This window comes from Myotis yumanensis, unplaced genomic scaffold, assembly GCF_028538775.1.
Source record: "Myotis yumanensis isolate MYYU_CA2020_CCGP unplaced genomic scaffold, mMyoYum1.0.hap1 SCAF_7, whole genome shotgun sequence".
In the NCBI taxonomy this organism is placed as follows: Eukaryota; Metazoa; Chordata; class Mammalia; order Chiroptera; family Vespertilionidae; genus Myotis; species Myotis yumanensis.
The window spans coordinates 54,396,353-54,414,100 of record NW_027223758.1 but is presented as its reverse complement, the minus strand read 5'-3'; the positions used below and the strand labels follow the sequence as shown (position 1 = coordinate 54,414,100).

Sequence of the window (17,748 nt, the reverse complement as noted above, 5' to 3'; positions counted from 1 at the left end):
TCCACCCTGGCCACAAACTGCAGAAGGCCCTCCATCTCTCCTCTCCGATTCAGGAACTAAAACTTTATATAAATAATATTTCTGGAGTCACCAGGCTCTGACAATATAAATCTATTTTCATCATTCAATGTCATGTGACCCCAAAGATCATCATGACCATGATCATTTCTTTTTTTCCAGGTTAAAAATATTAAGTAAATTTTCCCTTTTCTTGATACCTCACGAGGGCTCTCCACACTTACCCACATGTTTAAACAAGTCAATTGTGTGTACAAACAAGTTTAACTCCGAGCAGGAGAGGCATGCTTGGTGGGCGCCTCAAGTCTGGCTGGCTGTCCTCATGCCCACAATCACACCGGCAAGCTCCCCCGCCTTCCCGCCTCTACCCCGAGTGGTCCTGTGGAGGAGGCAGCTCGGCCTCACAGATGCTCTGCACCTGAGAAAGGTTAAGTCATCTGGCTCTTGGTTTGCAAGGTGCCCACAGGGCATGATGGGGTGTCGTCAGACTCACCAGGCAAGGCCACAGGAGCCAGGCATGAAGGAAGTCGTTACCAGTTAAAATCTGCTTAGTAAGTAGGTCACTGTAAGACACCTCCCAAACCCCAAGCAGCCACAAATGTTTAATCACTGCATGAGCGAGGGCAGGAAAGGACCACAGCTCACAACTAGAGGGGCCCGTGAGAGCAGGGTCTCGTGTTGCAGCCTAGCTCACACCCTGTATACAGGAGGCACTCGAATCTTCATTCAATTCATAAATTAAACTTTTGTTAACCATTTTTAAATAAAACTCTAGAATTTCGATTAAGTTAACACTGACTGACAGTCACTAAACAGGAAGCCAGCCCTGGCCAGCATGCTTGGTGGTTAGAGCATCAGCCCATGCACGGAAGGGTCGCAGGTTTGATTCCCAGTCAAGGGCATCTACCTGGGTTACAGTTTGCTCCCCAGCCCCGTCGGGGCAAGATCTCGAGGCAACCAATCAATGTGTCTCTCTCACATCAATGCTTTTCTCTTTCTCTCTCTCTCCCTCTCTCTCTCTCTCCCCCTTGCCCCCCTCCTTTCCACTCGCTAATGGAAAAAATATCCTCTGGTGAGGATTAACAAAAACAACAACAACAAAACACAGGAAGTCAGATGTGAGCATGGAGTCGGGCTGGGTGCCTGCCTGCACTAGCCTCGCCCGGTGTACCTGCCACAGCCCATCCACCTGGGGCCGATGACACGTGTCATCAGGAAGGTGAAGATGTTTTCACAGGCGCAACCCAGAAGGCAGGTTGGAATATTTGCAAATGGGCGAGGGAAGAGCGACCTGGGGGTCTCTGAGAGTAAAACACACTCTCTGCAGGAAGCCAGCAGGGCACTGGCTTTGACTTTATTTCAGACGTCAAAGCTCAACATTAAATACCAACTTGAAAGATACACAGTCTTGTGTGCTCGCAGCTATGCCCAGCGCTCCCTGAAGGTACTGGGTGTTTTCTTTAAAAAAAGGCTTTGCTTCCAAATTACTTTCCACAGAAGGAGGTGCAGGTTCTCTCCCTCTGCTCCCTTTCACAAGAGTGACCCCAAGTACCCCAAACCACCAGCACACTTTTACAAAAGTGTCATTTTAAGTGACATTTGTCTTTTGACTGAACTCCCTTCTCCAAACTGCCAATAGGAACCTTTTAAAAAATATTTTTTTTTTATTGATTTCAGAGAGGAAGGGAGAGAGAGAAACATCAATGCTGAGAGAGAATCATTAACCAGCATGCTCCCTACTGGGGGGTCGAGCCCCCAACCCGGGCATGTGTCCTGACCAGGAATCGAACCGTGACCTCCTAGTTCAGTGATGGCGAACCTATGACACGAGTGTCAAAGGTGACACGTGAACTCATTTTTTTGGTTGATTTTTTCTTTGTTAAATGGCATTTAAATATATAAAATAAATATCAAAAATATAAGTCTTTGTTTTACTATGGTTGCAAATATCAAAAAATTTCTATATGTGACACGGCACCAGTGTTAAGTTAGGGTTTTTCAAAATGCTGACACGCCGAGCTCAAAAGGTTCGCCATCACTGTCCTAGTTCATAGGTCTACGCTCAACCAGTGAGCCACACCGGCAGGGCAGCCAATGGAACTTATTAAACAGACACTATCCTGCCTGGGCTTTTCAGTCATAAAATTTTTTTTTAAACGTGATCCTGCTTCATCCCCCACAGACCTCAGTAACAGTAGGCACTCAAAATACATTCAGAGAATGAACAATGAGTGTGAGGTGTGGGCACTGCTTGCAATCCTCAGATTTTTATGAAATAGCTCTAAGTGTGTACTGTCTGCCCTACACACTGGGGAATGCCGTGAAAAAAAAATGCCTGTCCTTACAGAACTGACATCCCAGTAGGGAAGAGAGACAGTAAAAGTAATGAATACCTAAATCATACAATATGTGAGAAGGTGATAGTGCCAGAGGGAAAAAGGAGAGAACACCAAGGAGATGGGAGGGACCACATCAACTACATAATCCGTTGGGGGCAAAGTGGGGCCAAGGCCATGTCAGCTCCGGGGCCTGGGTCCCTTCCACTTGTCCTGCACTGGCGCTGCTCCGGGCGTGGGGACAAGCCCTAGGCCTCTCTGGACTCCTGTTCCCCACGTGTGGGATGGGGCTGTGGGGCCTCATAAAGCCATACACAGCGGTCAGGGATGCGACCTCTCCAGTCCTGATGCAATCACTGCCCTAATCTCCAGGGACCAAGGGTCCTGGACACGAGACCTTCCTGTTCCAGTATCCCCGGAGCGGTCCTTGCCAGGGGCCCTCGGTCATTTCCTATTGTCAGAGGCTGCGTTCATCTGGGACACGAGATACTCCTGGGGGGCACCCGGGGGCTACACTACCCTTCACAGGACATCCTCTGATATCTGTCCTACAACGCAGACCTGAAACGTGCAAGCAGGTGACCCTGGGGTCCCCGCAGCTCTGAGCTCCTTGCTGCTGGGAGGGCAGACAAGGCCCCACCCACCGAGGCCTGCCCCACCAGCCCGACAGCACCCAGCTGGGCCCCACCCTTGCTGAGGCCCCAGCCCCTCCTGTCAGGTGAGAGCAATGGCAGGTCATCAGAAACACAGACAGATGAGGATGGAAAATGTTCATCAAAATATTTACAATAGTGAAAAACGGAAGCTGTAAATGCCCATCAAACAGAGGAAGCACATGCCCAGGGATGAAATGAAGAAGCCAACAGAGTGCTGTTTCAGGGTTAATGACTCAGGAAGCCTTTACAATACGGAAACTCAAGGAAAACAAAACTGAATGTGATCCCAATGAGGTCAAAAATCACAGAACCAGCAGCAGGGCCTGGCCCAGAGAGGGAATTCTCCGAGCCAGGAGCTGGAGCCCTGCACACCTGGCCCACCCATCCCGGCCATGAGCCAGGGGCTCTGGAGCTGGGCCCAGGCTCTCAAGTTCTAAAACCCAGCTTCTGCCTTGCCTGGCGTGGCTCAGTTGGTTGGACTGTGGTCCTGTGCACCAAAGGGTCACAGGTTTGATTCCTGGTCGGGGCACATGTGAGGGCTACAGAGATGTTTCTCTCTCTCCCTTCCTCTCTCTCTAAAAAGCAATAAAAACATTGCCCAAGTCACACAGGCTCCTGTGTTATGTCTTCAGATGAGATGTGTGGAAATGTATTGGAATAAAAGTTCATAAATATGCATTGAAAAAATCAATAAAAACATATCCTCCATGAAGATTAATATAAAATAATAATAATAAAATAAAACCCAGGTCCTGCTCCTTATGGTGCAGCAGCAGCAAGGCCTGGGCCTGCTGAGATGCACAGTCTGTATTCCAACAAGACTCCCAGGGTGCACACTGGCCTGAAGAGCAGGGTTGGAAACGTCCAGTAAGCATCCTGCTAGTCACCACTATGGGCTGGTTCACTCAACAAAATGTTACTGAATGCCAGATGGGGCTGGGCCCGGAGCTCCTGTGAGTGTCCTCATGGGCTGACGGTTTGTTTGGCAGCCAGATGATGCACAGTAATCACACGTGCAAATGTGCAATTACAAACTAAGAAATGCAAATGAAGACACCGTAGGACACAGGCCTGGATTTAAAGAGCAGAGAGAGCACAGGGGCACTTCACCCACAGCACGGCCCATGAGAGACAGCCCAGGAACCAGGAGTGCAGTGCAGGTGGTGGTTCTGTGGCTGGTATCTCTGATGCCCCCCTCTTCTTCAAGGTGGGTCCTGGAGTCACAATCAACACAACATTCAGAGGAAGAGGACCCTCTGTGACATTGTCGGGGTTTGGGGGTTGGAGGTCACATGCCCCTCTGAACCAATCACTGCGGGGGAACGGGGCTCGCTGAGACCATCAGAACCCCCCTAAGAGCAGGGTCAGGGCTTCTGTCAGGAAGGGGGCTGGACCCAATCACAAAAGGAGCATGCACCTTTAGGGTCCATGCAAGCATCTCAGGACCGCTGTTGGGACAGGGACAGGAGCTTGTGTGCACATGCACGCCATACAGAAAAAGTAGAAAGGCCTCCCTTTGGGGAACGCTCACAGAGCACAGCCTGCACCTGACAAGGCATCTGAGTCTGTTGGAGCGTGGGGCCTTGCCATGGCACGACTTCCTGGGCTGGCACGTTGGGACAGTTTAAAATCGGGCCACAAACCGGTGAGTCAGACAGGGTGGAGCTGAGAGAGAGCCTGGCCCCTTCCTGTGCCCAGTCCACCCACCGCGATCCGGAGCGATGACGGGGCTGCCGTGGGCACCTGCAGAACTGCCCCAACAAGCCCACGTCCTGCACGAGGCTGCCCAGGACTGTGGGAGCCTGAGGACCCACTGCATTTGTGGTCACCTCTGCGAGCACACGTGTCATCTGCAGCCATGGAGCCAGCACTGCTATGCAGGCATGGGGCAGGGCAGAAGGGGGAGGACACAGATTCAAGAACGTGGTCTTTGGCCTCTGCCCAGCAGGGATTTCTAGTTTGGGGAGAAGATGTGGCCAGTGCCAAGCTTTGTGTGCAGGCTCTTTAACCCTAACTCCTACAAGAGGTGTCACTGTTCCCACTCACAGACAGCAGCCTGGGACCCGGAAGGACTCAGTAAGCTGCTCACAGTCACAAGCTAGTAAACAAAGAAATCGAGGCTAATACAGGGAGAATTTAGACAATCCTGAAGAGTCTCAATGGCAGGGCGAGAATTCCACATGGAAGGTCAGGCAGGAACAGGGGCGCCCCATGTGGGAAGGGATCCCCCGGTGGGACAGGACAGCTGACAGTGTGGACAAGGAGGGGCTGCTCTAGGAGCTGGGGTACAGGTATGGGGAGACCCTGGTGCTGTGAGAGGTGAAGCTGCAGACGGGCCTACTCATGGCTGCCACTTCCATGGAACATTCCTGAAGCATAAAACCACAGGCAGAGGAGCCTGGACCATGGGCTGTGCAGGGAAGCGGGGTCACAATATGAGCTCACGATGGATGGGCACAGGTTGAGGAGGGATGCGGCCTGGTCAGGGGTGTCTTATCAACACAGACGGTAGGGCAGAGTCGTTCAGAGCAAGGCTGGATCGACACACCAGGTTCAGATTCCTGACTCACCTTTACTGGCTGCGTGACTCTGGGCCATTTCAACCTCTCTGACTGAATTTCCTTCTTTGTAAAAAAGGCACAAAAGCACATTCCTAATAGGGTTGTTGTTGGAATCAAATTGCGAGTTGCGTGCCGAGAGATCCAGCAAAAGGCAATTGCTCACCAGTGGCTACAACCAGCCCGTCCACAGAGCACCCCCTACTCTTAGCCAACAGAGCTTGTGGGGTCAGGGAGCACACTGCCTCCTGGAGCAGACCTTCCAGGGGCACACACAGGCCACCCTCTGCAAACACAGTAAGGACGCCTCCTGCACGTGCAGCTTCATAACAGCAGATCCTCAGCTCGTCGTGGGCACCCCCTTTCCTTCGGTGAGGCCCCTCCTCATTGCGACTGAAGCCATCGCTTTCTTAGGCCCTGCACCTCCCCTCTCGGGCAGGCAGTTGCTCCTCAGGGCCATTTTTCAAAACGAAACCACCTTTTCATAATTCCATAAGAGAAAAGCTGTGCTCACCATGGAGACTGAACCCAGCAGGCGCTGCCAGCCCCACCGTGAACTTCAAGGGGCCTCTGCTAAGTGACATGTCCAGGTGTGCTAGGGCCCTGGGAAGTCACAGACGATACTCTGGCGACAGCTGCAGAGAGCCTATGCAGCAGGACAGGAGGAGGTGAGACAGGCAGCCAGGTCCCCCTGCAGCCACCCCCGCCCACACACACTGGCTGTGCACGGCCAGAGCTCACGGGGGTTCACAGAAAGCAGCCCAGCCCCAAGCTGGTGACCAGGACATGTGGGGAGGGAGGTGTTGGAACACGTGACATGCGTGACTTCAGAGCACGTTGGAGCAGGTAGGTGTTGTCTATTTCCCAGGAGGTGGAATCCGGGGGTAGGGGAACTGGACGGGAGCAGGTGTGGCAGCTGAGGATTGGAGACCTGGTTCTGCCACTTACAGCTGAGACTTCAGGTGGCTGGGTGAGGGAACAGCCAGGTCAAGCCCCCGGGGCCTCCTCTCTGGGGCCCATGTGTAAGGCGTCATGAGCATCAGGAAAACAGCATTGCCATGTGCCCACCGGCAAGAGGGCTGGAAAAAGCCCAGCACACACCTGATGCTCCAAGAAATGACACTTCACTGAAACTGACACGGTCACACCCACTTGGAGTCTCCTCCACCTGGTGTGACCTGGAGGCAACTGTTCCCACCAGGCTGGACGGGGCACCCAGGGCAGGGAGAGAACCCAGAGGCCAGGGCCCCCCAGAAACACACTTGAGTTGGAACTACAGGGCAGCCCCAACAGCCGGTCCATTCACAAAGGCCAGGTGCTGGTGCTCAGCCCGGTTGTGACTAGGGTCCATGACCGCTTGGGCCAAGAAGAGGCACCACTGCCTTGACTGGTGTAGTTCAGTGGTTAGAGCATTGGCCTGTGCATCAAGGTCATGTGCCTGGATTGTGGGTTCACTCCCTGCCCCTGGTTGGGGCGTATGGCAGGCAACCAATCGATGTTTCTCTCTTTCTCTCTTCCTCCCTCTTTCCTTCCCCCCTTCTTCCCTCTCCTCTCTCTCTCTTCCACTCTCTCTGAAAAAGCAATGGAAAGAATATCCTCAGGTGAGGATTAACCAAAAGAAAGAAAGAAAAGAAGCCTGGCCACCGTGGCCCAGTGGTTGAGCTTCGACCTATGAACCAGGAGGTCATGGTTCGATTCCCAGTCAGGGCACATGCCTGGGTTTCGGGCTCGATCCCTAGTGTGGGGCATGTGGGAGGCAGCTGATCAATGATTCTCTCTCATCATTGATGTTTCTATCTCTCTCCCTCTCTCTTCCTCTCTGAAATCAATAAAAATATTTTTTTTAAAAAAAAAAAGAAGAAGAAGAGGCACCACTGACAAGCAATGGGCCACATCCCTGGGAAAATGTTCCCAGTTCAGGAAGGGGGTGGACAGGACAGGTGGCTCTGAGCGCAAGGTGAGATGCGGAGTGGGGCTTCCTCAATACCCCGTTTCTCATAAAAGCGTCCCTTGATGTCTGGAATGTCTGTCCGATGTCTGTCCAGACATACAGAGCTTCTACACCTTCGAGTAACAGGAGGATGTTCTTGTTGGATCTCTGCCTTCTTATGCCTGCACCTGTGCAGCTGCTGATGGAGCCAAGGTGAGCACAGGCCAGGGGCTGGGGGCCACCTCCTCCTCCATGTAAGACCATCCTACCAGCAGAGAAGTTTGTTTTGTCCCATAGCAACACCCCATTATTATTCCAGACCAGCGAGGGAAGTGAGGTCAGGACTTGTGGGTGGGGAGCTGATGGTCAGGCCCCCAAGCCATGGAAAACAGGATACTAGCATTACTTTAGTCTCCAATTCCCCTAGCACCGCTGACAAATGGCCCTCATGCTCCTCTCTTCCACAGCCCTCATCCAGGGACCTCGGGGCCCTTCCACAACAGCACATGTCCCCGCAGGGGGCCACTGGCAGGGGACTTTCTGGACTGCACACCAGTCCTCACGTCCTGTCTCAGAAGCTCAGGCCCAGAGGGCTCTGCTGGGAGGTCTGACTGACGTGGAATCCAGCTTCTGACAAGCATTCTGATGTGAAAGGGAAAATGAATGTACCTGCTCACCAGGCAGGACTTTCAGGGGGAGCAGAGAAGCTCCTAGTCAGTCACACTGTACACATCAACCTCCTCAGGTGTGCACAGGGTCTCAGATCTCCGCGGCCCACCACGCTGCAGGCCACTGGGGGTTCATTCCACCTGGAAACTCACCGTGTGTGTGTGTGTGTGTGGTGTGTGTGTGGTGTGTGTGGTGTGTGTGTGTGTGTGTCTGAATCCTCACCCTTGGATATATTTTCCATTGATTTTTAGAGAGAATGGAAGGGAGGAAGGAAGCGGGGAGAGAGAGAGAGAGAGAAACATCGAATCATCGATGTGAGAGAGACACATTGACTGGTTGCCTCCTGCACACACCCTGACCGGGGTCGGGGTCAAACCTGCTATCCTGATATATGCCCTTGACCTGGAATCAAACTTTCGACCCCTCAGTGTGCGGGTTGATGCTCTAACCACTGAGCCACTGGCGAGGGCAGGAACTCACACTTTTTGAAAGGAAGATTTTCCAGTGTCATCAAAGAGCCTGTAGCCTTAGCTGTCCTGTGACCTGCCGAGGAGCACCTGCCCCACCCGTGCTCACCTGTCCCACCTCCTCCCTTGATGCTCAGCCCACCAGAAGGGCTCGCAGAAGCAGGTATGGACTAACGGAAATCCAGAAAAAGCAGGAGAGCAACAATTCGAACCACAGAATTAAATGAAGGACTCTGAGAGCACATGAGTGGTGGGAACTCTAACCTCTAAGGCAAGAAATATCTTCCTGTGTCATTTTGATGTATTAATCAACAAATACTTAATAAGCTGCAGTCAACATCTTCAGGAACTCCCAAGTCCTCAGACGTCTATGGCAGCGCAGGCCAGGGTCCCCATCTGCACACCTGAGTCGAGAACAGCCCAAGTTGTGGGTGAGGCTGACGAGGACCACGCTGGGCAGCTCTGTGTCCTGTGAAGCCGAAGCACAGCAGCCGCGCAAGTGGCCACTGAGAACCGAAGAGGAGCTCGCATGCAGCCACCAGAGGAGGTGCGCGTGCGGCTCTCGGCACCAAACGGCAGGAAGAGCCCAGACCTCAACCCAGACTGATGCACAGAGGAACGCATGGCACCCCTGAAAAACACCACCTACTTCTCCCACACAGCATGGACCGCACAGCGTGGACGGGCCTACGGACACAGGAGTGCATCGGGACATCACATCGTGACGGAGATCCTGGTGGTGGTCACACGGCAGGGGGGTGCTGACTAGGCAGGCAGGAAGGAGCCTTCCTGGATGCTGGAATGTTCCACACCTTGACCTGAATAGTGGTCACTCAGGTGTACACACATAAAGTTGGATCCAGCTACATGCCTGAGATTAGTGCCCTTTGCTGTCACACCCACTGGACGTCACACAGGAGATCCAGCGTGGAAAGGCAGTCAGGAGCAGCTCCCTGAAAGGCTGAGCGTCCATGGGCAAGAGTAGGAAAGGGTGGGGTTGCTGGACGGTCAGCCATGGACCAGGAGATGTGAAGGACCCCACACCCAGCCCACCCCAATCTGCTCACTTGCCGACTGAACCTTTGCTGGCCTGTAACTTGTAAGGTGGGGATACGGTTTGTCCTGGCTACCTCTGTACCCCAGCACCAGCCCCAGGTCTGGCACACAGCAGTTGTGAGTAAACAAATGAATGGCTGGTGGACCCAGACTTTTAGGGACAGCTTCTAAGCAGAGGAATTCCCTCAAGGCTGTGCGGCAAGAACCAGCTACAGAGATGCAAGAAGAGCAGCAACTGTTCCCCCAAAAGCAAGAGACCTTTCTTCCCCAGCTCTAGATCCACGCAGACCAAGGGGTCTCTCTCCTACGCAGCACAAGCCGGGAACACCTGCACCTCGATCTCAGGGCTGCCTGAGGGAGAGGAGTCAGGACCCCCCTCCCCCAGGGCCACGGACAGTTTGTGGTAAAGCACGTGACTCTCTGACCTTGAGCGCTTCCTGAGACTCCCTGGACATCAGCATTGTTAGAATGGAGCTGAAAACAGAACCCATCCTGTAGAGTTGTGATGGGGACAAATCAATGAATATTTGCAAATCACTATGTATTTTGAACAGTACCTATCTATATTGGGGTGGGTGGTTAATAAGTTTGAAGAAATACTTGTGAACACACCCTACACAGAGAGCAGTGTCCAGACTGGGCCGTCAGAGGCTGCCATTGCTCCGGGTTCACAGTAGAGCAAAATCTGTGGCCAGGACGCGGGCATCCAGTAAACCTGACAACAGCCGGCTGAACAAATGTGACACCTGACCCTCAGGACCCTTACCCCTCTGCGTCGTCATGGGGCTGCTGCTGTCCTCACTCCAGGCTCCTTTCTTTCTAGTCTCTAAAAGCCCAGGGGGCTCTGTCAGGTAAAAGTCAGGATGCCTCCCCTTTTTTTTTGCTGATTCACAAATGGTAGAGAGTCTGACACCTTGACCGGCTGCATCTTTCGACCCCTGACACTCCTCCCTTCCCTGATGTGGGTAGAATCCTCTGTCTGAAATGCCATGGGTCCCAGGCAAGGGCTTGAACCCAGGAAGGTCCATAGGGCTTTCTATTGCTCCCAAGCTTGTCACTGACACCAGCAGTGCCCACACACTGACATCCTGACCTGGGTCCCTGAGGAGTCTCCTCTAGGTGCAACGTCCCACATCAAGTTCCCAAACCTGTTTGAACGTGGCATGCACAGATACAGCAAAACCGGAACCTTATAAGGGTGTAGCTGACACACAGGTGAGTCAAACTGTGTCAGGCGGTTCTCAACGGGCCCTCGGAAGGCAAGGGCCCAGCACCCGTGGGGAGCCTGGCCGGGAGCCAGCGCAGCAGACGGAAGGGCGTGTCCCTGCAGGCCAGGCCAGGCACCCAGCACCCTCAGCCAGAGGCAAGATATGGGGACCAGGGGACACACCGACTTACAACACTGTCACCCCAGCCCCTCTGGCACTGAATGGACAAGCAGCTCCAAAGCCCAATGAAAACAAGAAAAGTAACAGAAGAAAGATGCAGGGAAGAAACAGACTTACCCACAGCCAACAGATGTAAAAAGTTTCAGTTCACTAACACCTAAGACACAAATTAAAACCAAAGGACAGTGTTTCACTATCTAACTGAGAGAGAATAAGAAAACAGAGTTTTGGAGGGATGGGGAGGGATGAAACAGGGCAAATAACTTTCTATAAGAAAACTTAGCAATATGTATCCAAAGCCTTCACCCAGCAATTCCACTTCTAGGAATTTGTCCTCAAAAATAATGAGAGTTCTGAACTGATTTAAGAGAATCAGGATTCTTTATATACTTTATATATTTATATAAAGATTTAAATATAAAGATGTTATTCACAGCATCGTTTATTATAGAAAAAAATTGGAAATACGATATTGGTTAAATTAATTATGGTTTAAACGTAAGATGGAAAATAGTATGTAGTCATTTTAAAAATATGTTTTCTAAAAATATTTATGACAGAAGAAAACATTTGCAATATACAGCGTGAAGTTGGAGAGGGAAAGTATAACATGCCTACAAAATACAATCCTGATTCTGTAAAGCAAAGACAAATGCACACATTCTGGATATAAAGGGTCAGAAGGCTGTGCAGCAGCCCTAAGCAGTGGCTCATCTTTGGACCAGAAAATTAACCCGCCTACCTACTCCCCACCCCTGCCTAATAAGGTCTATAATGACAAATGTACTTGTTTATATTCCAAAAAGGCCTCCAACATTAGTTAAACAAGTTAGTGAAAACTGTATTAAAGCCTCCCGTAGTGTTATTCTCCCCCAAACACAGTAGATACACCCTGTGAGTGTAAACATGGTCCTCCGTCCCTACTCTGAAAAGTACCCCTGTGCGAGCACTGTGACCAGGGCCCTGGGACGAGGGAAGCGCGCAAGAGGGGTCAGAGGACAGAGGAGCCTGCCTGCTGGGTAGAAACACGGGATGGGCTTATAGGAGGGTCTTCAGGACAGAGAAGACTCAAAGACAGCATTTTGGGTGGGGCCAGGGAACATGGATGAGACCATTGTGAGACCCAAAATGGGGCTCCAACCAGAGGGTGGGGTGAGGGTGCAGCACCCTGCTGAGATAGGATAACTGTGTTCCTTTGCTTTCTCAGGCTACAGGAAAAGGCACCGTTGAGAGTTCTCCATGGTACTGTGTTGCTTCCTATCTTCTCCTCAAATGACAACTCATCACCAATTGTTCTGTCCCCTGCAGACTCTTCCAGCACTGGCTCTCTTGCTACCCTCTGGTGGGCCACGACTTGCTCCCCCATATACCTGCAAGGCCCCTCCCTCCCAAGTAAGGGGAAAAACAGTGGCCCCATAGCCAGAACTAGGGAATCACAAGTATTAAGGCAGAAATGTTTGGGGAAGTGTAAGAGGCTGAATGATGGGGGAGAGCCACCAGGTCAAGAAATAATGTCCCCAAAGCTCTGGGAATTGACCAGCTGTGACAGGTGGCTGACCTCAACTATTTTGAGTGGATCAGAGATGGTTTTCAGACCCAATATCCAGAAATGCAACAGAATCCTGACCTGCGGACTTAACTCTTACGACGTGGGTGCTGAGCAGTTTTCAAAGTGCTTTCTCATGGGTCTGAGGAGGTAACAGAGCAGGTACCATGCCCATTTCACAGATGAATAACTGAGGCTCAGAAAAGTTAAACAACTTGCATGAAAGCTCACAGGGTGGTAGGTTTCAGAACCATCTGGATTCGGCTCCCCTGGTACCAGTTTCCTCACATACAAACCCAGGTGTTAAGGTGCTGCTGCATTTAGGTTAAATAAAGTCATCACTGCCTTAGTGGTTTGGCTCAGTGGATAGAGCATCAGCCTGTGGACCAAAAGGTCCTGGGTTCGATTCCAATCAAGGGCACGTACCTCTGTTGCAGATTCCTCCCTGGCCCACCCTGGTCAAGGCGCGCGCAAGAGGCAACCAATCAATGTGTTTCTCTCACATAAATGTTTCTCTCTTTCTTTCCCTCTCTCTTCCGCTCTCTTTAAAATCAATAGAAAAATATCCTCGGTGAGGATTTAAAAAATTAACAAAGACATCACTGACGTAGAGTTCTGCCTCCTGTACTTTGACAGCAGAAGTAAAGGCTCCTGCAGAGATGGATTCCATGAGAGCAAATATTTACTAAGAGGGTCAGTGGGAGGGTGAACGCAGAGGGAAGAGCCTCGTGGAGCCTCTGTACAAACAGCAAGGTGAGGCTATCCCCTGAAAGGGGCGGGGGCTGTAGAACCAGCCAGCCTAGTGGGGCCCACTTGGTATGGTCCTTCCAGGAATGCTCCCAAATTCAACCAAACCTCTGGCTCTGCCACTCACCTCCAGGGGAGCATTCACTGCATCTGAACTTGAACTCAGGATCAGGGAGGCAGGAGGCACCCCACTGGGTTGCCAGCACACCCACACCCCCAGTGCCCAAGGAGAGGCTAAGACAGACCCTAACTCTCCAACCCCCAGCAGCCTGCATGGACAGGCAGTCCAGAAGAGCTGGGTAAGAACTTTGGGAGGGCATTGCCTCCAGAGGGATCCTGTACACCAGGCAGCGCCCCCCTCTGGCCCCGCCCGTGGGACTGAGCGTGGGGAACGTGGCTAGTGCAATCCAGGAATGGCATTGGCGTTAGTGTCACTCAGTGCATACTTAGAATCAAGTAGCCATGTGAAGGGGCAGCAGGAGGGACCTTGTGACAGTGCTGGTGGTGACAGGAATGTGCACACGACCTCCACACGTGCCAACGGGTCCGCTGAGGTCCTGGATGTGACACTGGCTACAAGAAGTCACTTTGAGGAGTCTCTGTATTTTATTCCACAACAGCCTGTGAATCTATGATGATCTCAAAAGAAAAATTTTTTAAAATGAAAGACCACACTGCTATTGTAGTGGGCAATGAGCTCAAAAAGCCTGATTCTCACTGAGCTAAAGAAATGGACAATATTGGGGAGAAACCAAGATGGCAGCATAGATAAACACCAGAGATTGCTGCCGCAAACAACCACTTCAAAAATACAACTAAAAGACGGAACGGACATCACCCAGAACCACAGGAAGGCTGGCTGAGGAGAGACTCTTCAAATAGAAGGAAAGAGAACAGCATATCGAGGCTCAGAGGAGGCGCAGTGTGGAAAATACAAAGTTGCGGAAGTGGGAGCGCAGAGTGGGCTGGTGGCTGAAGGCGCGGTTGTTGTTTTCAATCAGGAGGGATTCTCAGACTCTGAGCTCCAGATCAGGGCGAGTCTCTAGGGACTCAGACTCAAACGGGAGAAGCGGGATTGTCTGGCATCAGTTGGAACGTGAGGGCAGCTTTCTCTCCGAGGTTTGTGGCGGTTGCTGGGGTTCTGAGAAGCAGAGCCTCTGGGAACGGGACTGAAAGCAGCCATAACTGCTCCCTCCGCCCGCCCTGTTGATCCCCTGCGACCCACCCCGCCCAAGCCCTGCGCAGAGCCATTTGCCTGATAGCCTCAGGCAAAGGCTAGATTAGCACCTCTCCAGAGGACAGAAGTTTTCCCACTGCAGATACAGGTGATTCTCACAGCCAGTCGGCCTGGAGGTCAAATCCCTCTAGTATTAACTACAACAATCAAGGCTTAACTAGAACAAGACTGCACACAAAGACCACAAGGAGGTGCACCAAGAAAGCATAAAAAATGCGGAGACAAAAAAACATGACAGAAATAGAGGATATAGAGCTAAAAAATGCACTTTTGAGGGCTTTCAATAATGTGCTAGAAGCTGCCAATAAACTTGATGAGATGTACAGGAAATCTAATGAGACCCTCGATGTTGTGATAAAGAACCAACTACAAATTAAGCATACACTGACTGAAATAAAGAATATTATACAGATACCCAATAGCAGACCAGAGGAGCGCAAGAATCAAGTCAAAGATTTGAAATGCGAAGAAGCGAGAAACACCCAACCGGAAAAGCAAAATGAAAAAAGAATCCGAAAATACGAAGATAGTGTAAGGAGCCTCTGGGACAGCTTCAAGCGCACCAATATCAGAATTATAGGGGTTCCAGAAGATGAGAGACAGCAAGATATTGAAAACCTATTTGAAGAAATAATGACAGAAAACTTCCCCCACCTGGTGAAAGAAATGGACTTACAGGTCCAAGAAGCGCAGAGAACCCCAAACAAAAGGAATCCAAAGAGGACCACACCAAGACACATCATAATTAAAATGCCAAGAGCAACAGACAAAGAGAGAATCTTAAAAGCAGCAAGAGAAAGAGACTCAATTACCTACAAGGGAATACCCATATGACTGTCAGCTGATTTCTCAACAGAAACTTTGCAGGCCAGAAGGGAATGGCAAGAAGTATTCAAAGTGATGAATACCAAGAACCTACAACCAAGATTACTTTATCCAGCAAAGCTATCATTCAGAATTGAAGGTCAGATAAAGAGCTTCACAGATAAGGAAAAGCTAAAGGAGTTCATCACCACCAAACCAGTATTATATGAAATGCTGAAAGGTATCCTTTAAGAAGAGGAAGAAGAAGAAAAAGGTAAAGATACAAATTATCAACAACAAACATGCATCTATCAACAAGTAAATCTAAGAATCAAGTGAATAAATAATCTGATGTACAGAATGAACTGGTGATTATAATGAATCATGGACATAGAAAGGGAATGGACTATTCTTGGGGGGGCAAGGGGAGTGGGAGATGCGGGAAGAGACTGGACAAAAATCGTGCACCTATGGATGAGGACAGTGGGTGGGGAGTGAGAGCGGAGGGTGGGGCGAGAACTGGGAGGAGGGGAGTTATGGGGGGGAAAATAAAGAGGAACAAATGTAATCTGAACAATAAAGATTTAATTAAAAAAAAAGAAATGGACAATATTTGGAACTCCTACTCATGCCTGCGGGTTCTTCTCCCACAGGACTCAGCGGGCACATTTGATTTGGGGGCTGGGGGCACTCTGCCAAGCTAAAGAGCGGATGGGTGGGGGTGAGGACCACGGAATCAGCACTGGGGGGAAGGGTGCGAACTTATTGGAAACGAGGAGTTCATAGAAAATCTGTAAGACTGAAGATGAGAATGAAATCCTGCAACTCACTGCAGCTTCGAAACCCCCAACCCCCTTCTTCGGCGGATGTCCTGGAAACCCTACACCAGAGGATCCCCCTAGTCGGCAGGGGCACTGGTACAGGGACCGCGGAACTTGTCTCCCCAAAGGCCCGGCCAGGGTGTACGCGCCCCGGGCACCAAGGGTGCGCGCAGGTGGGGATCCGAGCCCACCCTCCGGCCCCGCCCCTCCCACCAAGCAGGCTGCTTGGCCAGACTTGACCTCGGGGAGGGGGCAGAGAGAGAAAGGACAAGAGGGCCGGCTTCCAAGCAGCAGGCAGCGAAAGGCCCGAGGGGCCCCCTTCTCCAGGACCCCGAACAACTGCAGCTCCGCCTCTGCCCGAGTGGTCCCCCATCAAGACCATCGCAGACAAAAGCGTCTGGGCGAAGGAGCCGCCTCTGCAAAGTACAGAAGCGCCAGATCCTATCAGCCAGGAACCCAAAGGCGCACTGCTGCCCGCAAGTTCGGGCACGCTCGAGCCGGGCGCGGGCAGCGGGAGAAGCCGCCGGCCGGGCGCGCCCTGGGAGGCTGGGCCGGGGGCGCGCCCTGCGGCTGGGGTCAGGTCCGGGGGTTGGGGCTGGCTGTGGTCTCCTCGTCGCCGGTTCCGAGGCTACTCCGGGGAAGGAGGCGGCACGGTCAGGGACCTCCCCCGGCCCGGGCCCCTGAAGCCCCTCCACCGTGCGGCGTGCCGGGCGCCTTCGGCTCGTGGAACAAAAGAGCCGCTCCCGCGGAGGGTCCGGAGCCCGCGCAGACCGGCCGATGGCTCAGCCCTCCGAGCGTCTGAGCCCCAGCTGGACCCCACAAGGCTGCGGGCTTTGTGTCCGCGCAGGGGCGGGAAGGATGGCCGGACCCTGAATATCACAGACGGCGCCCGCGTTCCAAAGCTGTCGCCAGAGCGGGCCGCCCCCCGTAGCGCCCAGAGCCCTATGGGGCACCCATTCATTCTCAGGGGGCGCAGAGCTGGCCCGAGCTCACCTTGCTCTTGACTTCCACCGCACTGCAGTCGTAGAAGCGCAGGGTCTGAGACTTGTGGAAACTCCGGTTCATGATTCCGGCCCCACTCAGTCTCGTCTTCGCCCTAGCCCCGCTCCAGGGGTTCCAGAAAGACGTTGGGGGCGGCGCCCACCGCCGTGGCCTCGGTCCCAGCCCGCGCTCTTCGGCCGCGGGGCTGGTGGGACTGCGGCGGCCCGAGCTGGGCTGGCCGCGCGCCTCGGGGACTTCAGCGGCCGCGCGCGGGAGGAGCGGAGGACGCCGGCGCGCGCCTCCCAGAGCACCCGCACCCCGAGCACCCGCCGCCAATCTCCACCCCGCGCCCCAAGGAACCGCCCCCTCCAGGAGCCACCCTGCAACCGAGAGCCCGCCCTAGGACCCGCCCCCCTAAGGCCCGCCCCCCAATCCCCGCCCCGCGCCCCGAGGACCCGCCCTCGAGCCCTAAGGACCCTAGTCCACCCCAAACCCGGAGCACCCGCCCTGCGAGGAACCGCCCCGCGAGGACCT

General features: G+C 52.7%; 1 protein-coding gene across 1 annotated transcript in view; it reads right to left on the bottom strand.

Annotated features, from left to right (window-relative positions):
• PARD6G (par-6 family cell polarity regulator gamma) overlaps window positions 1–17,512 on the bottom strand; it is a 66,410-nt gene extending 48,898 nt beyond the window's left edge. Inside the window, exon 1 of the mRNA XM_070420517.1 lies at window positions 17,227–17,512. Within this exon, the coding sequence (XP_070276618.1) occupies window positions 17,227–17,298 (72 nt within the window). The 5' untranslated portion in view covers window positions 17,299–17,512. The remainder of the gene's footprint in view (window positions 1–17,226) is intronic.
• Window positions 17,513–17,748: the final 236 nt, after the last annotated feature.